Source organism: Callionymus lyra, chromosome 14 (genome assembly GCF_982586985.1).
Source record: "Callionymus lyra chromosome 14, fCalLyr1.hap1.1, whole genome shotgun sequence".
In the NCBI taxonomy this organism is placed as follows: Eukaryota; Metazoa; Chordata; class Actinopteri; order Syngnathiformes; family Callionymidae; genus Callionymus; species Callionymus lyra.
Window position 1 is genome coordinate 2880851 of NC_141831.1, and position 27996 is coordinate 2908846.

At 43.5% G+C, this 27996-nt stretch overlaps 2 protein-coding genes across 4 annotated transcripts; both read right to left on the reverse strand.

Moving 5' to 3' along the window:
* Positions 1–1317: 1317 nt before the first annotated feature.
* Positions 1318–5797, reverse strand: kcnk12l (potassium channel, subfamily K, member 12 like). The gene is made up of 3 exons (XM_087807355.1): positions 4900–5797; positions 3616–4020; positions 1318–2974 (listed from the first exon to the last, which is right to left on the reverse strand). The coding sequence occupies exons 2-3, from the start codon at positions 3959–3961 to the stop codon at positions 2037–2039; spliced, it is 1284 nt and encodes a 427-aa protein (XP_087663481.1). The 5' UTR covers positions 3962–4020; positions 4900–5797; the 3' UTR covers positions 1318–2036.
* Positions 5798–14447: 8650 nt separating this feature from the next.
* On the reverse strand, positions 14448–27929 carry itpkca (inositol-trisphosphate 3-kinase Ca). 3 transcript variants are annotated; one of them, XM_087807519.1, is made up of 7 exons: positions 27551–27929; positions 25124–25243; positions 24850–25063; positions 23755–23950; positions 23646–23699; positions 22893–22961; positions 14448–14698 (listed from the first exon to the last, which is right to left on the reverse strand). In XM_087807519.1, the coding sequence occupies exons 2-7, from the start codon at positions 25224–25226 to the stop codon at positions 14462–14464; spliced, it is 873 nt and encodes a 290-aa protein (XP_087663645.1). In that variant the 5' UTR covers positions 25227–25243; positions 27551–27929; the 3' UTR covers positions 14448–14461. The 3 variants fall into 3 exon arrangements, with proteins under 3 accessions (XP_087663645.1, XP_087663644.1, XP_087663643.1); XM_087807518.1 differs by having other exon boundaries at positions 23598–23699; positions 27551–27928; XM_087807517.1 differs by having other exon boundaries at positions 22893–22964; positions 23598–23699; positions 27551–27928.
* Positions 27930–27996: the final 67 nt, after the last annotated feature.

A 27996-nucleotide genomic window follows, 5' to 3' on the forward strand; every position in this document is an offset into this window, starting at 1 on the left:
TTAGAGTCGTATAAAAATACTTAATAAATATGTAATATAATAATAATAATATAATATATATTCAGAGAGACTCACTTATCACAAAAACTCATTGACTCTGTGCTCGATCCATCATGTCTGCCTTCACGATCCTCCTTCAGACGACTATTCGTCAGATTTTTCAAATCATTTGAATACTTTAGTTCCGACTTATACTATATTTTCTATAAGGTTTTCTACGAATCCATTGAGTTGTTTTACACTCTTGGCTTTATTTTCCTTTTTTCCTCATTTTCTCACTTTTCCTGATTATTTCTTGTCCTTCAATGAAAACATGTTTTTGTTTAGTTGTAAAAATGAAACACGACGGAGAAACATATGAAATAACATTCAAGCTTTGGTTCCATCCTGCTGTGTTTGAGGTTCAGACGTTCAGGTTCAGATGTTCGGCTCTGATTGACGAACCTCTCGTCCGACGACTTGATTGACGTTGAGTTGTTGACTCGACTTCCAGCTCTGACCAGATGTGACCTCGTTCAAGACGGTGTCGTCGCTTTAAGCTGCAAATCTTTGACCTTGTTGACTGCTTGAGCCCAAGCTTAGTTTCTTCTTCTTCTTCTTCTTCTTCTTCTCTCGACCGCATCCGTCCAGAGTCGTCACTTTGTGTCGTCGCTACAGCAAATACACAAAGTGACGACACAACTCTTTCTTAATTTGAAATCATTTTAATCACTTGTAGTTTTTACAAGTTGATGCGTCGACTTTAATGTAAGTCAGTAAGTAATTGTTATTTATAAAGATCTTTTCCAGACCAGGGTCACAAAGCGCTTAAACAATCAAAACAATATTCAATAAAGTACATACTTTAAAGATCAAGATACAACTGATAACACAACAGGAGTTCCAGAAAATCAAGGAAAACAAATAAAAACATAAAGATGTTTGAGTCACTCTTGACATTCTGTTGATTTATTTTACTTCAATAATCTTCTGATCCTGATTCTGAACGTAGCCATGAGTTCGGTGATACGACGTGTTTCTCACCAGTACAAGCGCAGAGAAGGTTCAAGATCCTGCGATGGAGTCAAAAGAGATGTGGTTGAAGAGCCGGTCGTCATGGCGACGAGCCCTCCTGCTTGATTTGATGCGACGCAGCATCCGTGACATCTTGTGATGTAAAGACTCGAGAGGAAGTCAGACATGTCGCCTCTTCACGGCCCTTCAGCGCCGCTTCTGCCTGATTGCTTCTGTGCGACAATCACTCGAGGACATCGGACCCTCGTGACGCCGCAGACCTCCGACTCGCTCCGACACCTTCAGCGACAAACGTACCATCAACGCTCGTCGCCATAATAATCCGTCGCTGACCTTCTCGCGCTCCTGCGACACACAAGTCTGGAAGCCAACATAAGTATTTCTGCTTCCTGTCGAGATGAGAAAGAGATAGAAGTGTCTTCTTTCTTTCTTTCTTTCTTCTTTTCTTCTGCTCGTTCATCTCTCAGTTCATCACAGTTCACCAGTTGTTCTGCACATATGTAATAAATATAATAACTACTTACATATTTAACTATTACTGACTATGTTTCTATCAAAAGTGAACGGTTGGCTGGGCGGCAAAGCGTTACGGCAGCTGTTCAAGTCACGAGAGGGTTGTTGGGAAATATGATACGTTGCAAGTTAAGAACAAACGTTGATCGTTTAAACGAGTGAAACATTAAAACTGCTTGACGAGGAAACAACTGTAAGAAACTGTTAACGAGTCGCGTCTCTTCGTGTCTTTTCACCAGTTTTTATTTCGTCAGAAACTCAGCTTTATGTTGTTTTGTAAACGAATGCACGTCGTTGCAGTTACACTGTTCTAACACTGGAGGGAGACGGAAAACATTTTCAATTTCAGGTTGTTCTGATTTTTAAAGACGAACCGGATTTATATGATCCGGACTAAAGACCTCGAGTCTGAGGTCGAGATACTTTGTGCAGTTTTGTCTCTTAAAAAAACATTATTGCTCCTGGAGATGTTGCTTAAGATCCCTGTGGTCCTGGTGGACTCGGCGCTGCTACCGGTCCATGCTGGTCTCCTGCAGGCGGTTGTTCATGAAGGCCAGCGCTCCGACTCCGCCCGAGAACCCGTTGAGACTCTGCCGCGGGCCCTGATGCGCCGTCTCGCTCAGTTGCTTCTGCAGCAGCGCCAGCGACACGTTGTTGGACGCCGTGAACTCGTTGACCGAGATCATCTCGCCCGAGAGGCGCCGGCCCGCGCGGACCCGGTCCGGCGCCGCCGCGTCCGTCTCGCTGTCGCACGCCGTGTCCGCCGAGCCGTCGGCGTAGAGGCGCCGGCCCGCGGGCCTCCGCGACGGCACCGGCTGCACCGTGTTGCGCTTCAGGCGCCGCTGCCTGCGGCGGGACGACCTTCGGTTCTGGAGGCACGACGAGCAGAACCAGCAGCAGAACAGTCGCGCGATGATCCAGTTGAGCGTCTGCTTGATGATGATGGAGATCACGTTGAAGAGCGAGTAGATGCAACAGACCCCCATGAGGATCAGCACACAGTTGCACACGCCGTAGACCTCCTGGGACTCGTAGCGCCGCCTCTGGCCGCTCACCAGGTCCCCGAAGCCGATGGTGCTGAAGGCCACGAAGCAGAAGTAGAGCGAGTCCACGTAGCTCCAGCCCTCCGTGGCGCTGTAGAGCGTGGAGGCGCCGCAGGCGATCAGGACCGAGGCCAGGACCAGGATCAGCATGACGTAGTAGACCGACGGCTTCCAGCCCTCCAGGCTGTCCTCGTCCTCCAGCGGCTCCTCCCCTCTAGGCTCCGCCCCCTCGCCCGCACACCTGAGCCGGCGCTCGTGGCACCAGCGCATGACGTAGGCCAGCACCGTGATGATCCGCTCCAGGAAGAGGTTGAAGAAGAGGATGGTGGCGGCGCAGCCGATCAGCCCGTAGAAGATCAGGAACACCTTCCCGGGAATGGTGGCCGGAGTCGTCATCCCGAACCCTGGAGTCCAGAGAGAGAGAGAAGCTCAACATCTGAACTGGAACCCTCCGGAGAACACGCCTCAACCCTGTCTTCAGGGTCTATGTGGCATCACGAGTCAACGGCTGTGGCGGGTCTGCTGGGCGGCCAAGCATTACAATGTCATTGTTACCGGGTTGTTGAGAGACGCTTCATATGTCGGGATTTAATGTCAGTCAAATGAATATTGTTATAAACAACAGTCGTTCGGGACGGTGCTTGCATTTGTTTCCATAAAATTTGAGGTCATGAGACGACCTTTTTCCAACGCCATGTTAAAAGTCATTGGTCGGCTGTCATTGGTGGGCTGGGCGGCAAAGCATGATGGCAGCTGATCAGGTGTTGATGGGGATGTTACTCATACGTTTTCAAGGTCAAATAAATGTTTATTTAAAGAAGTGAAAAAATACTACGGTTAGGAGTTGAGAACTTAACACTTGCAGTAAGACTTTGGTATATTTAAGGTTTATTCATATATTTTCAAATAAATTCTTATTTACATTTCTGCAAACTGAGTGGAGATGACGCTTGCACTCATTTCCATAGCAGCTGAGGTCCTGAGAGGACGTTCTTCCGATAAATCAACTCAACAAAAGTAGGTTCCACGTGAAGGTCGGACTCACCTATGGTGGAGACCACGGTGCCCACGAAGTACAGCGCCCCGGAGAAGTCCCAGCGCGGCCTCAGCGTGTCCACGCGGATCCCGGCGCCGTTGGCCTCCTCGTACTGCTGCAGCAGCGAGGTCAGCGCCGCGACCTTGACCCCGTGCTTCTGCGTGAAGTCGTCCAGGCGCCGCTTCCAGAGCCGGCGGGCGCCGAGCTCGGACGGATGCTCCAGCAGCGAGAAGACGGCGGCGCCGCACAGCAGGTAGAGTAGGATCAGGCCGGCGAGCAGGAAGAAGCGAGCGTTGTCCTGGTTCACGGGCGCCTGAGGGCAGCAGCCGACCCCCGCGACCCTCCTCCGAGTCATGACCCCTCCGACCCCGACACCATGAGGAGCCGCGGGTTTGATTTAGTTCTTTTACTTCACTGAAGAAATCATTATTGATTCAGTAACTGTGTTTAATTAACTATGTTTAATTATTAACTATGTTTAATTAACTATGTTTAATTAACTATGTTTAATTAACTATGTTTAATTAACTATGTTTAATTAACTGTGTTTAATTTATGTTTAATGTGACAAAACAATACAAATTGTTGCTTAATTCACTATTAAATCAGTTTAAGTTAAATATTCCAAACATTTAATAAATAAAATGACAATAGAAAAATACGTTATTACATTATTTTAAACTTTAATGAATACAACCTTTAAAATGAACTTTGAATTTAATCATTTAAATCTTGAATTAATCAAATAAAAATACAATGTCAATTAAAAAATGACAACTTGTTAACGTTAGAATAGAAAAATTAAACTTTTAATTAAATCATTTAAAAATTTCATACAATAGAAAAACAGAAAAATAGACTTTCAAATAAAGAAAATATCATTAATAAATCAAGAAGAAAAATTAACTTTCACTTGATTCATTAAAACGTTTGATTAATAAATTTCTAATCATATTGAAACTAAATTGATAAAAAACAACTCATATCATAATCAAAAAGAATAGAATTTTTTTTTTTATTCTAGTAATTAAATAATTAAACATTTGTCCACAAGTGTTTGTTAAAGTTAAATGTCAGTTTAATATCATCTCAACAGACAATTATTTGAATAAATGAATTTAATATGTTTGAATACATTATCTTGTTTGAATATCTTGTTATATATAATAAATCGAACCGATCGTCTCTTAAATATCACAAAGTTGTCGTAGATTAAATCAAAGTTTTTCAATTAAAACATAAACATGTTCGTCAAGAGGTCACTTGAGTTCAGTCGCGAGGATCCGTCAGTACCTGGTTCTGGTTCTGGTTCCGGTCCTCGGCGTCTGCACATCCACGAGCAGCAGCAGGAAAAGAGGAAAAGAAGAAAAGAAAAAAAAAACACTTGACACTGAGAGTGATGTTCCGTCTGCTGACATCATCGCCACGGACGCTCCTGATTGGCTGTCGTCTTCCTATGAAGCCGTTTTTTTATTTTTATTTAAATTATTTCATGACGACTTCAATTCAAACATGAATCTGATCAGCAGAAACATTATGACCACCTGTCTCATGGTTCGAAGCAAAGGTTCATTCAGAATGGACTTCTGTCCAGGGTGTCCCCTGCCTCACACCCTGTGTAGCTGGGATCAACCTCATCCATAGTCAGGATCAAAGTATTAAAACGTAAGAAGAATGAACATTTTTTAAGCTTCAAAAGAATGAATGTTTATCCAGGTTTCCATGGCGACGAGAGTGTGGGGGGATTCCAAGCATGAGTCGGATCAGAGACTTGTTGTTGCTGCGTCTGTCTTTCATCTGTCGAGGTCAGGAGTGAGAGCAGCGAGCGACGAGCGCAGGTGTGACGGACGATCACGTCTGCTCCTATTTTTACACTCGGACGCTCTTGTCGTCCGTGCATCGACTCGCTCTTGTTCTGTTGAAACATCTTCATCTGGTCATAATGTTACGGCTCTTGAAACATCTTCAGCTGGTCATAATGTTATGGCTCATGAAACATCTTCAGCTGGTCATAATGTTACGGCTCTTGTTCTCCTGAAACATCTTCAGCTGGTCATAATGTTACGGCTCTTGTTCTCCTGAAACATCTTCAGCTGGTCATAATGTTACGGCTCTTGTTCTCCTGAAACATCTTCAGCTGGTCATAATGTTACGGCTCTTGTTCTCTTGAAACATCTTCAGCTGGTCATAATGTTACGGCTCTTGTTCTCCTGAAACATCTTCAGCTGGTCATAATGTTACGGCTCATGAAACATCTTCAGCTGGTCATAATGTTACGGCTCTTGTTCTCCTGAAACATCTTCAGCTGGTCATAATGTTATGGCTCATGAAACATCTTCAGCTGGTCATAATGTTACGGCTCTTGTTCTCCTGAAACATCTTCAGCTGGTCATAATGTTACGGCTCTTGTTCTCCTGAAACATCTTCAGATGGTCATAATGTTACGGCTCCTGTTCTCTTGAAACATCTTCAGCTGGTCATAATGTTACGGCTCTTGTTCTCCTGAAACATCTTCAGATGGTCATAATGTTACGGCTCCTGTTCTCTTGAAACATCTTCAGCTGGTCATAATGTTACGGCTCTTGTTCTCCTGAAACATCTTCAGCTGGTCATGATGTTACGGCTCTTGTTCTCCTGAAACATCTTCAGCTGGTCATAATGTTACGGCTCTTGTTCTCTTGAAACATCTTCAGTTGGTCATAATGTTACGGCTCTTGTTCTCTTGAAACATCTTCAGCTGGTCATAATGTTACGGCTCTTGTTCTCCTGAAACATCTTCAGCTGGTCATAATGTTACGGCTCTTGTTCTCCTGAAACATCTTCAGCTTGTCATAATGTTACGGCTCTTGTTCTCCTGAAACATCTTCAGCTGGTCATAATGTTACGGCTCTTGTTCTCCTGAAACATCTTCAGCTGGTCATAATGTTACGGCTCTTGTTCTCCTGAAACATCTTCAGCTGGTCATAATGTTACGGCTCTTGTTCTCCTGAAACATCTTCAGATGGTCATAATGTTACGGCTCTTGTTCTCCTGAAACATCTTCAGCTTGTCATAATGTTACGGCTCTTGTTCTCTTGAAACATCTTCAGCTGGTCATAATGTTACGGCTCTTGTTCTCCTGAAACATCTTCAGATGGTCATAATGTTACGGCTCTTGTTCTCCTGAAACATCTTCAGCTTGTCATAATGTTACGGCTCTTGTTCTTTTGAAACATCTTCAGCTGGTCATAATGTTACGGCTCTTGTTCTCTTGAAACATCTTCAGCTGGTCATAATGTTACGGCTCTTGTTCTCTTGAAACATCTTCAGCTGGTCATAATGTTACGGCTCTTGTTCTCCTGAAACATCTTCAGCTGGTCATAATGTTACGGCTCTTGTTCTCCTGAAACATCTTCAGCTGGTCATAATGTTACGGCTCTTGTTCTCCTGAAACATCTTCAGCTGGTCATAATGTTACGGCTCTTGTTCTCCTGAAACATCTTCAGCTGGTCAAAATGTTACGGCTCTTGTTCTCCTGAAACATCTTCAGCTGGTCATAATGTTACGGCTCTTGTTCTCCTGAAACATCTTCAGATGGTCATAATGTTACGGCTCTTGTTCTCCTGAAACATCTTCAGCTGGTCATAATGTTACGGCTCTTGTTCTCCTGAAACATCTTCAGCTGGTCATAATGTTACGGCTCTTGTTCTCCTGAAACATCTTCAGCTGGTCATAATGTTACGGCTCTTGTTCTCCTGAAACATCTTCAGCTGGTCATAATGTTACGGCTCTTGTTCTCCTGAAACATCTTCAGCTGGTCATAATGTTACGGCTCTTGTTCTCTTGAAACATCTTCAGCTGGTCATAATGTTACGGCTCTTGTTCTCTTGAAACATCTTCAGCTGGTCATAATGTTACGGCTCTTGTTCTCTTGAAACATCTTCAGCTGGTCATAATGTTACGGCTCTTGTTCTCCTGAAACATCTTCAGCTGGTCATAATGTTACGGCTCTTGTTCTCCTGAAACATCTTCAGCTGGTCATAATGTTACAGCTCTTGTTCTCTTGAAACATCTTCAGCTGGTCATAATGTTACGGCTCTTGTTCTCTTGAAACATCTTCAGCTGGTCATAATGTTACGGCTCTTGTTCTCTTGAAACATCTTCAGTTGGTCATAATGTTACGGCTCTTGTTCTCTTGAAACATCTTCAGCTGGTCATAATGTTACGGCTCTTGTTCTCCTGAAACATCTTCAGCTGGTCATAATGTTACGGCTCTTGTTCTCCTGAAACATCTTCAGCTTGTCATAATGTTACGGCTCTTGTTCTCCTGAAACATCTTCAGCTGGTCATAATGTTACGGCTCTTGTTCTCCTGAAACATCTTCAGCTGGTCATAATGTTACGGCTCTTGTTCTCCTGAAACATCTTCAGCTGGTCATAATGTTACGGCTCTTGTTCTCCTGAAACATCTTCAGATGGTCATAATGTTACGGCTCTTGTTCTCCTGAAACATCTTCAGCTTGTCATAATGTTACGGCTCTTGTTCTCTTGAAACATCTTCAGCTGGTCATAATGTTACGGCTCTTGTTCTCCTGAAACATCTTCAGATGGTCATAATGTTACGGCTCTTGTTCTCCTGAAACATCTTCAGCTTGTCATAATGTTACGGCTCTTGTTCTTTTGAAACATCTTCAGCTGGTCATAATGTTACGGCTCTTGTTCTCTTGAAACATCTTCAGCTGGTCATAATGTTACGGCTCTTGTTCTCTTGAAACATCTTCAGCTGGTCATAATGTTACGGCTCTTGTTCTCCTGAAACATCTTCAGCTGGTCATAATGTTACGGCTCTTGTTCTCCTGAAACATCTTCAGCTGGTCATAATGTTACGGCTCTTGTTCTCCTGAAACATCTTCAGCTGGTCATAATGTTACGGCTCTTGTTCTCCTGAAACATCTTCAGCTGGTCAAAATGTTACGGCTCTTGTTCTCCTGAAACATCTTCAGCTGGTCATAATGTTACGGCTCTTGTTCTCCTGAAACATCTTCAGATGGTCATAATGTTACGGCTCTTGTTCTCCTGAAACATCTTCAGCTGGTCATAATGTTACGGCTCTTGTTCTCCTGAAACATCTTCAGCTGGTCATAATGTTAAGGCTCTTGTTCTCCTGAAACATCTTCAGCTGGTCATAATGTTACGGCTCTTGTTCTCCTGAAACATCTTCAGCTGGTCATAATGTTACGGCTCTTGTTCTCCTGAAACATCTTCAGCTGGTCATAATGTTACGGCTCTTGTTCTCCTGAAACATCTTCAGCTGGTCATAATGTTACGGCTCTTGTTCTCCTGAAACATCTTCAGCTGGTCATAATGTTACGGCTCTTGTTCTCCTGAAACATCTTCAGCTGGTCATAATGTTACGGCTCTTGTTCTCCTGAAACATCTTCAGCTGGTCATAATGTTACGGCTCTTGTTCTCCTGAAACATCTTCAGCTGGTCATAATGTTACGGCTCTTGTTCTCTTGAAACATCTTCAGCTGGTCATAATGTTACGGCTCTTGTTCTCTTGAAACATCTTCAGCTGGTCATAATGTTACGGCTCTTGTTCTCTTGAAACATCTTCAGCTGGTCATAATGTTACGGCTCTTGTTCTCCTGAAACATCTTCAGCTGGTCATAATGTTACGGCTCTTGTTCTCCTGAAACATCTTCAGCTGGTCATAATGTTACAGCTCTTGTTCTCTTGAAACATCTTCAGCTGGTCATAATGTTACGGCTCTTGTTCTCTTGAAACATCTTCAGCTGGTCATAATGTTACGGCTCTTGTTCTCTTGAAACATCTTCAGCTGGTCATAATGTTACGGCTCTTGTTCTCCTGAAACATCTTCAGCTGGTCATAATGTTACGGCTCTTGTTCTCTTGAAACATCTTCAGCTGGTCATAATGTTACGGCTCTTGTTCTCCTGAAACATCTTCAGCTGGTCATAATGTTACGGCTCTTGTTCTCCTGAAACATCTTCAGCCGGTCATAATGTTACGGCTCTTGTTCTCTTGAAACATCTTCAGCTGGTCATAATGTTACGGCTCTTGTTCTACTGAAACATCTTCAGCTGGTCATAATGTTACGGCTCTTGTTCTCTTGAAACATCTTCAGCTGGTCATAATGTTACGGCTCTTGTTCTCTTGAAACATCTTCAGCTGGTCATAATGTTACGGCTCTTGTTCTCTTGAAACATCTTCAGATGGTCATAATGTTACGGCTCTTGTTCTCCTGAAACATCTTCAGCTGGTCATAATGTTACGGCTCTTGTTCTCCTGAAACATCTTCAGCTGGTCATAATGTTACGGCTCTTGTTCTCCTGAAACATCTTCAGCCGGTCATAATGTTACGGCTCTTGTTCTCCTGAAACATCTTCAGCTGGTCATAATGTTACGGCTCTTGTTCTCCTGAAACATCTTCAGCTGGTCATAATGTTACGGCTCTTGTTCTCTTGAAACATCTTCAGCTGGTCATAATGTTACGGCTCTTGTTCTCTTGAAACATCTTCAGTTGGTCATAATGTTACGGCTCTTGTTCTCCTGAAACATCTTCAGCTGGTCATAATGTTACGGCTCTTGTTCTCTTGAAACATCTTCAGCTGGTCATAATGTTACGGCTCTTGTTCTCTTGAAACATCTTCAGCTGGTCATAATGTTACGGCTCTTGTTCTGTTGAAACATCTTCAGCTGGTCATAATGTTACGGCTCTTGTTCTCTTGAAACATCTTCAGCTGGTCATAATGTTACGGCTCTTGTTCTCTTGAAACATCTTCAGCTGGTCATAATGTTACGGCTCTTGTTCTCCTGAAACATCTTCAGCTGGTCATAATGTTACGGCTCTTGTTCTCTTGAAACATCTTCAGCTGGTCATAATGTTACGGCTCTTGTTCTCCTGAAACATCTTCAGCTGGTCATAATGTTACGGCTCTTGTTCTCCTGAAACATCTTCAGCTGGTCATAATGTTACGGCTCTTGTTCTCCTGAAACATCTTCAGCTGGTCATAATGTTACGGCTCTTGTTCTGTTGAAACATCTTCAGCTGGTCATAATGTTACGGCTCTTGTTCTCTTGAAACATCTTCAGCTGGTCATAATGTTACGGCTCTTGTTCTCCTGAAACATCTTCAGCTGGTCATAATGTTAAGGCTCTTGTTCTCCTGAAACATCTTCAGCTGGTCATAATGTTACGGCTCTTGTTCTCCTGAAACATCTTCAGCTGGTCATAATGTTACGGCTCTTGTTCTCCTGAAACATCTTCAGCTGGTCATAATGTTACGGCTCTTGTTCTCCTGAAACATCTTCAGCTGGTCATAATGTTACGGCTCTTGTTCTCCTGAAACATCTTCAGCTGGTCATAATGTTACGGCTCTTGTTCTCTTGAAACATCTTCAGCTGGTCATAATGTTACGGCTCTTGTTCTCTTGAAACATCTTCAGCTGGTCATAATGTTACGCTCTTGTTCTCCTGAAACATCTTCAGCTGGTCATAATGTTACGGCTCTTGTTCTCTTGAAACATCTTCAGCTGGTCATAATGTTACGGCTCTTGTTCTCCTGAAACATCTTCAGCTGGTCATAATGTTACGGCTCTTGTTCTCTTGAAACATCTTCAGCTGGTCATAATGTTACGGCTCTTGTTCTCCTGAAACATCTTCAGCTGGTCATAATGTTACGGCTCTTGTTCTCCTGAAACATCTTCAGCTGGTCATAATGTTACGGCTCTTGTTCTCTTGAAACATCTTCAGCTGGTCATAATGTTACGGCTCTTGTTCTCTTGAAACATCTTCAGCTGGTCATAATGTTACGGCTCTTGTTCTCCTGAAACATCTTCAGCTGGTCATAATGTTACGGCTCTTGTTCTCTTGAAACATCTTCAGCTGGTCATAATGTTACGGCTCTTGTTCTCCTGAAACATCTTCAGCTGGTCATAATGTTACGGCTCTTGTTCTCTTGAAACATCTTCAGCTGGTCATAATGTTACGGCTCTTGTTCTCCTGAAACATCTTCAGCTGGTCATAATGTTACGGCTCTTGTTCTCCTGAAACATCTTCAGCTGGTCATAATGTTACGGCTCTTGTTCTCCTGAAACATCTTCAGCTGGTCATAATGTTACGGCTCTTGTTCTCTTGAAACATCTTCAGCTGGTCATAATGTTACGCTCTTGTTCTCTTGAAACATCTTCAGCTGGTCATAATGTTACGCTCTTGTTCTCTTGAAACATCTTCAGCTGGTCATAATGTTACGCTCTTGTTCTCCTGAAACATCTTCAGCTGGTCATAATGTTACGGCTCTTGAAACATCTTCAGCTGGTCATAATGTTACGGCTCTTGAAACATCTTCAGCTGGTCATAATGTTACGGCTCTTGTTCTCCTGAAACATCTTCAGCTGGTCATAATGTTACGGCTCTTGAAACATCTTCAGCTGGTCATAATGTTACGGCTCTTGTTCTCCTGAAACATCTTCAGCTGGTCATAATGTTACGGCTCTTGAAACATCTTCAGCTGGTCATAATGTTACGGCTCTTGTTCTCCTGAAACATCTTCAGCTGGTCATAATGTTATGGCTCTTGAAACATCTTCAGCTGGTCTTAATGTTACGCTCTTGTTCTCCTGAAACATCTTCAGCTGGTCATAATGTTACGGCTCTTGTTCTCTTGAAACATCTTCAGCTGGTCATTATGTTACGGCTCTTGTTCTCCTGAAACATCTTCAGCTGGTCATAATGTTACGGCTCTTGTTCTCTTGAAACATCTTCAGCTGGTCATAATGTTACGGCTCTTGTTCTCCTGAAACATCTTCAGCTGGTCATAATGTTACGGCTCTTGTTCTCCTGAAACATCTTCAGCTGGTCATAATGTTACGGCTCTTGTTCTCTTGAAACATCTTCAGCTGGTCATAATGTTACGGCTCTTGTTCTCTTGAAACATCTTCAGCTGGTCATAATGTTACGGCTCTTGTTCTCCTGAAACATCTTCAGCTGGTCATAATGTTACGGCTCTTGTTCTCTTGAAACATCTTCAGCTGGTCATAATGTTACGGCTCTTGTTCTCCTGAAACATCTTCAGCTGGTCATAATGTTACGGCTCTTGTTCTCCTGAAACATCTTCAGCTGGTCATAATGTTACGGCTCTTGTTCTCTTGAAACATCTTCAGCTGGTCATAATGTTACGGCTCTTGTTCTCCTGAAACATCTTCAGCTGGTCATAATGTTACGGCTCTTGTTCTCCTGAAACATCTTCAGCTGGTCATAATGTTACGGCTCTTGTTCTCCTGAAACATCTTCAGCTGGTCATAATGTTACGGCTCTTGTTCTCTTGAAACATCTTCAGCTGGTCATAATGTTACGGCTCTTGTTCTCTTGAAACATCTTCAGCTGGTCATAATGTTACGGCTCTTGTTCTCTTGAAACATCTTCAGATGGTCATAATGTTACGGCTCTTGTTCTCCTGAAACCTCTTCAGCTGGTCATAATGTTACGGCTCTTGTTCTCTTGAAACATCTTCAGATGGTCATAATGTTACGGCTCTTGTTCTCCTGAAACATCTTCAGCTGGTCATAATGTTACGGCTCTTGTTCTCTTGAAACATCTTCAGATGGTCATAATGTTACGGCTCTTGTTCTCCTGAAACATCTTCAGATGGTCATAATGTTACGGCTCTTGTTCTCCTGAAACATCTTCAGCTGGTCATAATGTTACGGCTCTTGAAACATCTTCAGCTGGTCATAATGTTACGGCTCTTGTTCTCCTGAAACATCTTCAGCTGGTCATAATGTTATGGCTCTTGAAACATCTTCAGCTGGTCATAATGTTACGGCTCTTGAAACATCTTCATCTGGTCATAATGTTACGGCTCTTGTTCTCCTGAAACATCTTCAGCTGGTCATAATGTTACGGCTCTTGTTCTCCTGAAACATCTTCAGCTGGTCATAATGTTACGCTCTTGTTCTCTTGAAACATCTTCAGCTGGTCATAATGTTACGGCTCTTGTTCTCTTGAAACATCTTCAGCTGGTCATAATGTTACGGCTCTTGTTCTCTTGAAACATCTTCAGATGGTCATAATGTTACGGCTCTTGTTCTCCTGAAACATCTTCAGCTGGTCATAATGTTACGGCTCTTGTTCTCTTGAAACATCTTCAGCTGGTCATAATGTTACGGCTCTTGTTCTCTTGAAACATCTTCAGCTGGTCATAATGTTACGGCTCTTGTTCTCTTGAAACATCTTCAGATGGTCATAATGTTACGGCTCTTGTTCTCCTGAAACCTCTTCAGCTGGTCATAATGTTACGGCTCTTGTTCTCTTGAAACATCTTCAGATGGTCATAATGTTACGGCTCTTGTTCTCCTGAAACATCTTCAGCTGGTCATAATGTTACGGCTCTTGTTCTCTTGAAACATCTTCAGATGGTCATAATGTTACGGCTCTTGTTCTCCTGAAACATCTTCAGATGGTCATAATGTTACGGCTCTTGTTCTCCTGAAACCTCTTCAGCTGGTCATAATGTTACGGCTCTTGTTCTCCTGAAACATCTTCAGCTGGTCATAATGTTACGGCTCTTGTTCTCTTGAAACATCTTCAGATGGTCATAATGTTACGGCTCTTGTTCTCCTGAAACATCTTCAGATGGTCATAATGTTACGGCTCTTGTTCTCCTGAAACCTCTTCAGCTGGTCATAATGTTATGGCTCTTGAAACATCTTCAGCTGGTCATAATGTTACGGCTCTTGTTCTCCTGAAACCTCTTCAGATGGTCATAATGTTACGGCTCTTGTTCTCCTGAAACATCTTCAGCTGGTCATAATGTTACGGTCGTGTGTAGAAACCAGTCACATCCGTGATAAAAGGCTTTATTCTTGGGGGTCACAGGTAGGGGGCGCTCTGACAGGCCTGGTCAGGTCCGTCATCACGTCGATCAGGTTGTCCAGACCCCACAGGTAGCCGTCCTCGTGGTTCCCCTCCATCCAGGCCCGCCGGTGGTCCAGGGTCAGAGCCGGCGGGAGCGGAACCGTCTTCCCGAAGTCGATCATCCAGACGCCGGTTCTGCCGCTCGGGTCGTGAACGAAGAGAAGAGAAGAACCGACGACCTGCAGACATCGGGTTTGAATCAGTGACGCGACCTTGACTTCATTAGAATGTTTCTGTTTCGACATTTTCATCGCAATATGTCGCATAATATGTCCCTGAAGACACTTTACACTGATTCCTCCTGATGGCAGAGCTGGTGCATGTGGTGCAGCCTACAGCCTACTGCCGTCAGTATGTGTGAATGCATGACTGTCCAAAGCGCTTTGTGACCCTGGTCTAGGCGCTTTATAAATAGACAGTATTATTATTATTATAATATGTCGCATCCCAGTACATCGCGTCACAATATGTTGCAGCAAAATTTATTGCATCACAATATGTCGCATCCCAATAAGTTGCATGTTGCATCACCATATGTTGCATCACCATATGTCGCATCACCATATGTCGCATCACCATATGTCGCATCACCATATGTCGCATCACCATATGTCGCATCACCATATGTTGCATCACCATATGTTGCATCACCATATGTCGCATCACCATATGTCGCATCACCATATGTCGCATCACCATATGTCGCATCACCATATGTCGCGTCACCATATGTCGCATCACCATATGTCGCATCACCATATGTTGCATCACCATATGTCGCATCACCATATGTCGCATCACCATATGTCGCATCACCATATGTCGCGTCACCATATGTCGCATCACCATATGTCGCATCACCATATGTCGCATCACAATATGTCGCAGCCCAACACGTCGCATCACAATATGTCGCGTCACAATATGTCGGCATCCCAGCATGTCGCGTCACAATATGTCGGCATCCCAACATGTCGCGTCACAATATGTCGGCATCCCAGCATGTCGCGTCACAATATGTCGGCATCACAATATGTCGCGTCACAATATGTCGGCATCACAATATGTTGCGTCACAATATGTCGGCATCCCAACATGTCGCGTCACAATATGTCGGCATCCCAACATGTCGCGTCACAATATGTCGGCATCCCAACATGTCGCGTCACATTATGTCGGCATCACAATATGCCGCGTTACAATATGTCGGCATCCCAACATGTCGCGTCACAATATGTCGGCGTCACAATATGTCGGCGTCACAATATGTTGCGTCACAATATGTCGGCATTCCAACATGTGGATCAGAATCTACTTATGGTTCCACGCACACGGTTCAGGACCAGAGGAGAGAAATCTTTTCAGGCTGTTGCTCCTAAGCTTTGGAACGATCTTCTCTCTCTTTGCTCTTGATGATCTACTGACTCCTTTAAGAAACATCTTAAGACGTTTCTATTTGTTCAGGCTTTTCCTTGAATTTCTCGAACTCCTGTGTTGTTCTCAGTATTATCTTGATCTTTGAAGTATGTACTGTTTGGAGTATTGTTTTGATTGTTAAAGCGCTTTGTGACCCTGGTCTCGAAAAGCGCTATATAAATAAATATTACTTACTTACTTACTTACTTACAATATGTCGGCATCCCAACATGTCGCGTCACAATATGTCGGCATCCCAACATGTCGCGTCACAATGTCGCGGCACATTATGTGGGCATCACAATATGTCGGCGTCACAATATGTCGGCATCCCAACATGTCGCGTCACATTATGTCGGCATCACAATATGTCGCGTCACAATATGTTGCGTCACAATATGTTGGCATCCCAACATGTCGCGTCACATTATGTCGGCATCACAATATGTCGGCGTCACAATATGTTGCGTCACAATATGTTGGCATTCCAACATGTCGCGTCACAATATGTCGGCATCACAATATGTCGCGTCACAATATGTCGGCATCCCAACATGTCGGCATCACAATATGCCGCGTCACAATATGTCAGCATCCCAACATGTCGCGTCACAATGTCGCGGCACATTATGTGGGCATCACAATATGTCGGCGTCACAATATGTCGGCATCCCAACATGTCGCGTCACAATATGTCGGCATCACAATATGTCGCGTCACAATATGTCGGCGTCACAATATGTTGCGTCACAATATGTTGGCATCCCAACATGTCGCGTCACATTATGTCGGCATCACAATATGTCGGCATCACAATATGTTGGCATTCCAACATGTCGCGTCACAATATGTCGGCATCACAATATGTCGGCATCCCAACATGTCGCGTCACAATATGTCGGCATCCCAACATGTCGCGTCACAATATGTCGGCATCCCAACATGTCGCGTCACAATATGTCGGCATCCCAACATGTCGCGTCACATTATGTCGGCATCACAATATGTCGGCGTCACAATATGTTGCGTCACAATATGTCGGCATTCCAACATGTCGCGTCACAATATGTCGGCATCCCAAGATGTCGCGTCACAATGTCGCGTCACATTATGTGGGCATCACAATATGTCGCGTCACAATATGTCGCGTCACAATATGTCGCGTCACAATATGTCGCGTCACAATATGTCGGCATCCCAGCATGTCGCGTCACAATATGTCGCGTCACAATATGTCGGCATCCCAGCATGTCGCGTCACAATATGTCGGCATCCCAACATGTCGCGTCACAATATGTCGGCATCCCAACATGTCGCGTCACATTATGTCGGCATCACAATATGTCGGCGTCACAATATGTTGCGTCACAATATGTCGGCATTCCAACATGTCGCGTCACAATATGTCGGCATCCCAAGATGTCGCGTCACAATGTCGCGTCACATTATGTCGGCATCCCAACATGTCGCGTCACAATGTCGCGTCACATTATGTGGGCATCACAATATGTCGGCGTCACAATATGTCGCGTCACAATATGTCGGCATCACAATATGTCGCGTCACAATATGTCGGCATCCCAACATATCGCGTCACAATGTCGCGTCACATTATGTCGGCATCACAATATGTCGGCGTCACAATATGTTGCGTCACAATATTTTGGCATTCCAACATGTCGCGTCACAATATGTCGGCATCCCGACATGTCGCGTCACATTATGTCGCGTCACATTATGTCGGCATCACAATATGTCGGCATCACAATATGTCGCGTCACAATATGTCGGCATCCCAACATATCGCGTCACAATGTCGCGTCACATTATGTCGGCATCACAATATGTCGGCGTCACAATATGTTGCGTCACAATATGTTGGCATTCCAACATGTCGCGTCACATTATGTCGCGTCACATTATGTCGGCATCACAATATGTCGGCGTCACAATATGTCGCGTCACATTATGTCGGCATCACAATATGTCGGCATCACAATATGTCGCGTCACAATATGTCGGCATCCCAACATGTCGCGTCACAATGTCGGGTCACATTATGTCGGCATCACAATATGTCGGCGGCACAGTATGTCGGCATCCCAACATGTCGCGTCACAATGTCGCGTCACATTATGTCGGCATCACAATATGTCGGCATCACAATATGTTGCGTCACAATATGTCGGCATCCCAACATGTCGCGTCACAATGTCGCGTCACATTATGTCGGCATCACAATATGTCGGCGTCACAATATGTCGCGTCACAATATGTCGCGTCACAATATGTCGGCATCCCAACATGTCGCGTCACAATGTCGCGTCACATTATGTCGGCATCACAATATGTCGGCATCACAATATGTCGCGTCACAATATGTCGGCATCCCAACATGTCGCGTCACAATGTCGCGTCACATTATGTCGGCATCACATTATGTCGGCATCACAATATGTCGGCATCCCAACATGTCGCGTCACAATATGTCGGCATCCCAACATGTCGCGTCACAATGTCGCGTCACATTATGTCGGCATCACAATATGTCGGCATCACAATATGTTGCGTCACAATATGTCGGCATCCCAACATGTCGCGTCACAATGTCGCGTCACATTATGTCGGCATCACAATATGTCGGCGTCACAATATGTCGCGTCACAATATGTCGCGTCACAATATGTCGGCATCCCAACATGTTGCGTCACAATGTCGCGTCACATTATGTCGGCATCACAATATGTCGGCATCACAATATGTCGCGTCACAATATGTCGGCATCCCAACATGTCGCGTCACAATGTCGCGTCACATTATGTCGGCATCACATTATGTCGGCATCACAATATGTCGGCATCCCAACATGTCGCGTCACAATATGTCGGCATCCCAACATGTCGCGTCACAATGTCGCGTCACATTATGTCGGCATCACAATATGTCGCGTCACAATATGTCGCGTCACATTATGTCGGCATCACAATATGTCGGCGCCACAATATGTCGCGTCACAATGTCGCGCCACAATATGTCGCGTCACAATATGTCGCCATCCCAACATGTCGCGTCACATTATGTCGGCGTCACAATATGTCGCGTCACAATATGTCGGCATCCCAACATGTCGCGTCACAATATGTCGTCGTCCCAACATGTCGCGTCACAATATGTCGGCATCACAATATGTCGCGTCACAATATGTCGGCATCCCAACATGTCGCGTCACATTATGTCGGCATCACAATATGTCGCGTCACAATATGTCGCGTCACATTATGTCGGCATCACAATATGTCGGCGCCACAATATGTCGCGTCACAATGTCGCGCCACAATATGTCGCGTCACAATATGTCGCCATCCCAACATGTCGCGTCACATTATGTCGGCGTCACAATATGTCGCGTCACAATATGTCGGCATCCCAACATGTCGCGTCACAATATGTCGTCGTCCCAACATGTCGCGTCACAATGTCGCGTCACAATATGTCGGCATCACAATATGTCGCGTCACAATATGTCGGCATCACAATATGTCGCGTCACAATATGTCGGCATCCAACATGTCGCATCACAATATGTCGGCATCCCAACATGTCGCGTCACAATATGTCGGCATCCCAACATGTCGCATCACAATATGTCGGCATCCAACATGTCGCATCACAATATTTCGGCATCCCAACATGTCGCGTCACAATATGTCGGCATCCCAACATGTCGCATCACAATATGTCGGCATCCCAACATGTCGCGTCACAATTAGTCGGCATCCCAACATGTCGCGTCACATTATGTCGGCATCCCAACATGTCGCGTCACAATGTCGCGTCACATTATGTCGGCATCACAATATGTCGCGTCACAATATGTCGCGTCACAATGTCGCGTCACATTATGTCGGCATCACAATATGTCGCGTCACAATATGTCGCGTCACAATATGTCGGCATCCCAACATGTCGCATCACAATATGTCGGCATCCCAACATGTCGCGTCACAATATGTCGGCATCCCAACATGTCGCGTCACAATAAGTCGGCATCACAATATGTCGGCGTCACAATATGTCGCGTCACAATATGTCGGCATCCCAACATGTCGCGTCACAATATGTCGGCATCCCGAAATGTCGCGTCACAATGTCGCGTCACATTATGTCGGCATCACAATATGTTGGCATCACAATATGTTGCGTCACCATATGTCGCGTCACAATATGTCGCGTCACAATATGTCGCGTCACAATATGTCGCGTCACAATGTCGCGTCACATTATGTCGGCATCACAATATGTCGCGTCACAATATGTCGCGTCACAATATGTCGGCATCCCAACATGTCGCATCACAATATGTCGGCATCCCAACATGTCGCGTCACAATATGTCGGCATCCCAACATGTCGCGTCACAATAAGTCGGCATCACAATATGTCGGCGTCACAATATGTCGCGTCACAATATGTCGGCATCCCAACATGTCGCGTCACAATATGTCGGCATCCCGAAATGTCGCGTCACAATGTCGCGTCACATTATGTCGGCATCACAATATGTTGGCATCACAATATGTTGCGTCACCATATGTCGCGTCACAATATGTCGCGTCACAATATGTCGCGTCACAATATGTCGCGTCACAATATGTCCCGTCACAATATGTCGCATCACCACATGTCGCATCACAATATGTCGGCATCCCAACATGTCGCGTCACAATATGTCGGCATCCCAACATGTCGCGTCACAATATGTCGGCATCCCAACATGTCGCGTCACAATATGTCGGCATCACAATATGTTGGCATCACAATATGTTGCGTCACCATATGTCGCGTCACAATATGTCGCGTCACAATATGTCGCGTCACAATATGTCGCGTCACAATATGTTGCGTCACCATATGTCGCGTCACAATATGTCGCGTCACAATATGTCGCGTCACAATATGTCGCGTCACAATGTCGCGTCACATTATGTCGGCATCACAATATGTCGCGTCACAATATGTCGCGTCACAATATGTCGGCATCCCAACATGTCGCATCACAATATGTCGGCATCCCAACATGTCGCGTCACAATATGTCGGCATCCCAACATGTCGCGTCACAATAAGTCGGCATCACAATATGTCGGCGTCACAATATGTCGCGTCACAATATGTCGGCATCCCAACATGTCGCGTCACAATATGTCGGCATCCCGAAATGTCGCGTCACAATGTCGCGTCACATTATGTCGGCATCACAATATGTTGGCATCACAATATGTTGCGTCACCATATGTCGCGTCACAATATGTCGCGTCACAATATGTCGCGTCACAATATGTCGCGTCACAATATGTCCCGTCACAATATGTCGCATCACCACATGTCGCATCACAATATGTCGGCATCCCAACATGTCGCGTCACAATATGTCGGCATCCCAACATGTCGCGTCACAATATGTCGGCATCCCAACATGTCGCGTCACAATATGTCGGCATCCCAACATGTCGCGTCACAATATGTCGGCATCCCAACATGTCGGCATCCCAACATGTCGGCATCCCAACATGTCGCGTCACAATATGTCGGCATCCCAACATGTCGCGTCACATTATGTCGGCATCACAATATGTCGGCGTCACAATATGTCGGCATCCCAACATGTCGCGTCACATTATGTCGGCATCCCAACATGTCGCGTCACATTATGTCGGCATCACAATATGTCGCGTCACAACATGTCGCGTCACAACATGTCGCGTCACATTATGTCGGCATCCCAACATGTCGCGTCACATTATGTCGCGTCACAATTTGTCGGCATCCCGAAATGTCGCGTCACAATGTCGCGTCACATTATGTCGGCATCACAATATGTTGGCATCACAATATGTTGCGTCACCATATGTCGCGTCACAATATGTCGCGTCACATTATGTCGGCATCACAATATGTCGCGTCACAATATGTCGCGTCACAATATGTCGGCATCCCAACATGTCGCATCACAATATGTCGGCATCCCAACATGTCGCGTCACAATATGTCGGCATCCCAACATGTCGCGTCACAATAAGTCGGCATCACAATATGTCGGCGTCACAATATGTCGCGTCACAATATGTCGGCATCCCAACATGTCGCGTCACAATATGTCGGCATCCCGAAATGTCGCGTCACAATGTCGCGTCACATTATGTCGGCATCACAATATGTTGGCATCACAATATGTTGCGTCACCATATGTCGCGTCACAATATGTCGCGTCACAATATGTCGCGTCACAATATGTCGCGTCACAATATGTCCCGTCACAATATGTCGCATCACCACATGTCGCATCACAATATGTCGGCATCCCAACATGTCGCGTCACAATATGTCGGCATCCCAACATGTCGCGTCACAATATGTCGGCATCCCAACATGTCGCGTCACAATATGTCGGCATCCCAACATGTCGCGTCACAATATGTCGGCATCCCAACATGTCGGCATCCCAACATGTCGGCATCCCAACATGTCGGCATCCCAACATGTCGCGTCACAATATGTCGGCATCCCAACATGTCGCGTCACATTATGTCGGCATCACAATATGTCGGCGTCACAATATGTCGGCATCCCAACATGTCGCGTCACATTATGTCGGCATCCCAACATGTCGCGTCACATTATGTCGGCATCACAATATGTCGCGTCACAACATGTCGCGTCACAACATGTCGCGTCACAACATGTCGCGTCACATTATGTCGGCATCCCAACATGTCGCGTCACATTATGTCGCGTCACAATTTGTCGGCATCCCGATACAACGCATCAAAATCTTGTGCCACTATTAAAACAACATTTATATATTGAATTGCAGGAATTCGAAAACATTTGAAAATATCTCAATAAAATAAGTTTCAACATTTAAAACGTTCAACATGTGAATATAATCAACTCTTTACCTCGTGAGTCTTGAAGAACTGTGACTCCTCCAGGATGTTCCTCAGGTGCTTCAGCCTCTTCAGGTACGCCTGCTGGAGAGAAGATGTTAGAGAAGTCTCGTGCACGCTCGTCCACTCTCGTCCACGCTCGTGCACTCTCGTCCACGCTCGTGCACTCTCGTCCACGCTCGTGCACTCTCGTCTACGCTCGTCCACGCTCGTGCACTCTCCCGTCTACGCTCGTCCACGCTCGTGCACTCTCGTCCACTCTCGTCCATGCTCGTGCACGCTCGTCCACGCTCGTGCACTCTCGTCCACGCTCGTCCACACTCGTGCACTCTCGTCCACTCTCGTCCACGCTCGTGCACTCTCGTCCACGCTCGTGCACTCTTGTCCACGCTCGTCCACGCTCGTGCACTCTCGTCCACGCTCGTCCACGCTCGTCCACGCTCGTGCACTCTCGTCCACGCTCGTCCACGCTCATGCACTCTCGTCCACGCTCGTGCACTCTCGTCCACGCTTGTCCACGCTCGTGCACTCTCGTCCACGCTCGTCCACGCTCATGCACTCTCGTCCACGCTCGTGCACTCTCGTCCACGCTTGTCCACGCTCGTGCACTCTCGTCCACGCTCGTCCACGCTCGTGCACTCTCGTCCACGCTCGTGCACTCTCGTCCACGCTCGTGCACTCTCATCCACGCTCGTGCACACTCCTCCACGCTCGTACCAGCAGGCTGGACTGTGAGTCCACGAAGCTCCCGAGCGCCTCCATCACCTGCTCGCGGCTCCTGGTCCTCTTGAAGCTGGTGTGACACTCTCCACTGGACTTCTGCAGGACCAGCAGGCGTCAGCTCTGACGGACCAGGACCACCAGAAGAACTCACCCTGAAGCCTTCCACGCGGAAGCCGAGCGTGGTGGTGGAGCTGAGGCTCTCCCGCCACTGCATGTAGCGCGTCTTCAGCACCGCTTGCTGCTCCCGCTCCTGGCCTGTAGGGGCCGCCGGATCCACCGCCACCATCTTCAGGTACATGTCCCGGCGCGGCTGAGGACGCTCCTGCAGCTCCTCCTCCAGGTACGTCCTGGAACATCAACCACATGAGCACCTTAGCCGCTAGCTAACCTGTGATGTCACGTAAAGAAGGAATTACATTTATATACATATTATATTTTCTACACATACAGTTTGATTTTCTAACTCAAACAATTAAAGAAATAATTTTGTAAATTCAATATTTTTCTATTCGAAGCCTTTTAAATTCAATAAAAAAATAAAAATGATCAAACCTTCAGCCAATCACAGGACGCAGAGACGATCATGTGACAACATAGACTTTAACTGTCCATTGATGTTTTCTTGTATTTATACATATTTATTTATGTTCTACTATTTTAAATACTGCCAGTGAAATGTTGTAAAAAAGAATAATTGAATAAAAAAATCATAATAACAATAAATGTTAAAATATTGAGTAAACGATTAAATATACAAATACATAAAAGTTTAAACATATAAATAAATGTTTACAAACACAGAAATAAAACTGTTCTTAGAAATAAAATAAAAAGATTTGTATTTATACTTTGAATTTCGTATTATTTTACAATCTACCAGATGAAAAGAAGAAAAACAGAAACGATAGAAAAAAAAGGGAAAAGTTTAAATGACTCTCAGCCAATGATGCGACTCGCAGACGATCATGTGACGTCGTCGAAGTTATAACTCTGTTATAACAACACGTATATAATTAATTAAAAAGACTGTGAATTTAAATATATTGAATTAAGAAAATGTATGTTTGAAGATATTTTTTCAAATGTAGTTATTCTGTAAAAACTCATTTGATCTTAAATATAGGAATCATTTAAATCAATTTAAAAAAAAGCGAAAAAAAGGTTAAAATCTAACATAAAACGATACAAAACATCACAACGATCATGAATCCACTCGTGGACCCGGCGGGTCAAAGGTCGTACGAACCGACTGCCCATCTTGCAGTCCATGATGGCGGGCGCGTGGAAGTGCGTCAGCAGGTTATCCATCACGTTGAAGTCCTGCTGCTCGCGCCGCGTCACGCCGTAGTACGTCGGCACGAAGGAGCGAAGACCGTCGTCCATGAGCTTCAGGTAACACACCTGCTCCCGCGGGCAGAACCTCTTGAGCAGACGCCCACACTCGCCCACCTGGAAGTTCCCTGCGAGAGAAGGTCATGAGTGGCGGCGGCGGGGTCGCGACCCTTGACGGAGGCGCTCACCTGCGTGTCCGACCACCTGCAGCCACGGCGGCGTGTGGCGGCTCATGAGGACACGAGAAGGTCTGCAGCGTCTCAGGTGCTTCCATGAGAAGCTCCGGCTCATCAGGAAGACGTTCTTCTCTGCATCCAAACAAACACCTCAGACTTCAGACTCTTGGTTCCTGATGGCTGCTCGTCGCCGCGGTAACGGCTCGCCGTCGCGACTCTGACCTCGAGTCGGTCAAACATTGACGAGTGTCGTCTTCGTCTAGTTTGACCTCCGTGACCTTCACCAGGTTTCAACGTCTTTGAAAAATAATATAAATAAATAATAATAATTAATACAAATATATAATAATAAAAATATAAATAAATAATATAAATAAATAATAATAATTAATACAAATATATAATAATAAATAATATAAATAAATAATAATAAATAATGGAAATAAATAATAATAAATAATGGAAATAAATATTAAATAATATAAATAAATAAATAATAATAAATAATGGAAATAAATAATAATAAATAAATAATAATATATAATGGAAAGAAATAATAATAAATAATAGAAAGAAATAATAATAAATAATAGAAATAAATAATAATAAATAATGGAAAGAAATAATAATAAATAAATAATAATAAATAATATAAATAAATAATAATAAATAAATAATAATATATAATGGAAAGAAATAATAATAAATAATAGAAAGAAATAACAATAAATAACAGAAAGAAATAATAATAAATAATGGAAAGAAATAATAATAAATAAATAATAATAAATAATATAAATAAATAATAATAAATAAATAATAATATATAATGGAAAGAAATAATAATAAATAATAGAAAGAAATAACAATAAATAATAGAAAGAAATAATAATAAATAATGGAAAGAAATAATAATAAAGAATAGAAAGAAATAATAATAAATAATGGAAAGAAATAATAATAAATAAACACACGAATTAATGACTGAACACATTTGAACATGTTTAAATAAATCAGTAAATAAATGTGTAATAAATAAATATTAAATGTTTAAAGAAATAAATGTGTCAATAAACATTAAATTGTTGACATGTTTCATAAATAAATAAAAGTTTAAATAACCAATTAGATACATACTTATATGTACAACTAAATTAAAGTTAAAATGTATGAATATAATATAAACTTATTAATACTTAAATTAGCAAGTGTGTAAATAAATATTTAAAAAAATTGAAATATTGAAAATTGAATAAATGTATATGAGTAAATAAATAAATGTGTGAATAAAAAAATAAATGTGTGAATAAATAAAATAAAAAAATGTGTGAATAAATAAATGTGTGAATAAAAAAAAATGTGTGAGTAAAAAAATAAATGTGTGAATAAATAAATAAATAAATGTGTGAATAAATAAAATAAAATAATGTGTGATTAAATAAATAAATAAATGTGTGAATAAATAAAATAAAATAATGTGTGATTAAATAAATAAGTAAATGTGTGAATAAAAAAAATAATGTGTGAATAAATAAAATAAAATAATGTGAGAGTAAATAAATAAATAAATAAATGTATGAGTAAATAAATAAATGTGTGAATAAATAAATATAAACTAAACTAAATATACAGATAAAAAAACGTCTGAATTTATTGTTGTCGAAGATTTTTTCTATTTATTTGTACATTTAATTATTCATGTATTTCTACATGTATTTATTCATGTATTTATACTTTTCACTTTTGATAAATGTCTGTTTTTATACACTTGACATTGTGTCGGACGATAAGTGTAAACATTAAATGAATAGAAATGTATAATAATAATAATATAAAAATGTTAGAATCACAAAATATATGAATAATACATGTATAGATAAATAAATGTATTATTGACACATTTATGAATCTTTACATGTTTTTCTAATGATGTCATTTAAGAGTTAAATCACATCCTAGTATTTAAATACTTTCTAGGTCATTATTTACTGTTAAATGACGAACAAACATGTATTTAAGAACTAACAGCAGCAGTGTCGGGTGCCGGCCTGTGGGGGGCGCGCGCGAGCCGAGCAGGCTGTGACGCGACATGGAAAACCAGTCGCTCGGAGCGAAGAAGACTTGAACGTTCCCGGTTGTTCAGCCGCTGATTCCGCTGCCGTTTTACCTGCTTTTCCTGCAACACCCACGTCACAGATGCATCCCCTCGAGCCCAGCAGGACCGGCAGCATGTCCGGCCCTCCGTGTTCCGAGTGTTGACAACTGGACCGAAGGTACCGAGCGTTTATTGGCGGGTTTTCTCGGAACTACTCGTGTTGTTTTGCTCGATAACAGTCTCGGCGTCAAACTAGCGACCCTCGCACCTCTCGCGACACGTGCGCGCGCACGGACTCACAACTACACAACAACAACACAACAACAACACAACATCTGACTCACCTCGTCCAGCGTCACTCACAGCTGCGTCGACATTAGAACCAGCGACTCCTGCTTCTGACGCGACTCACCAGCGCCTCCTGCGGTTCACCGAGCAACTGCAGGCACAGATTTAAAGTCGCTCAACTGATTTAGACTCACGAGAGCTTCCTGTTCCAGAGTGTGACTGTGAACGTTAGTTTGTTGAGATTCTTTTGTGAAACTATTTCATGTTTTTGTTTGTTTGAGTTTTTCTATTGTTATGAAGTTTTTTATCCTTTTTCACTTTCTAACAACAACTTTCTGTTGCTATGACGACCAGAGTGTGTTTGTTTAGTCAAGAATGTTTTCATCCTGATGTGATAGTGTAGTAACAAGTATATATGTGTAGTATTGTCCAGTACTTGACTCTGGTGTTGTGATAGTGTAGTAACAAGTATATATGTGTAGTATTGTCCAGTACTTGACTC

What these genes read in the sequence shown, in the direction of transcription:
- kcnk12l (XM_087807355.1), bottom strand. Translation starts at nt 3,961, where the DNA reads ATGACTCGGAGGAGGGTCGCGGGGGTCGGCTGCTGCCCTCAGGCGCCC. An exon ending in CACCGTGGTCTCCACCATAG is followed by an intron (nt 2,975 to 3,615) that starts GTGAGTCCGACC and finishes TCTGGACTCCAG; the next exon opens with GGTTCGGGATGACGACTCCG.
- itpkca (XM_087807517.1), bottom strand. Translation starts at nt 25,226, where the DNA reads ATGAGCCGGAGCTTCTCATGGAAGCACCTGAGACGCTGCAGACCTTCT. An exon ending in GACTGCAAGATGGGCAGTCG is followed by an intron (nt 23,951 to 24,849) that starts GTTCGTACGACC and finishes TTGATGTTCCAG; the next exon opens with GACGTACCTGGAGGAGGAGC. An exon ending in TCCGCGTGGAAGGCTTCAGG is followed by an intron (nt 23,700 to 23,754) that starts GTGAGTTCTTCT and finishes CTGGTCCTGCAG; the next exon opens with AAGTCCAGTGGAGAGTGTCA.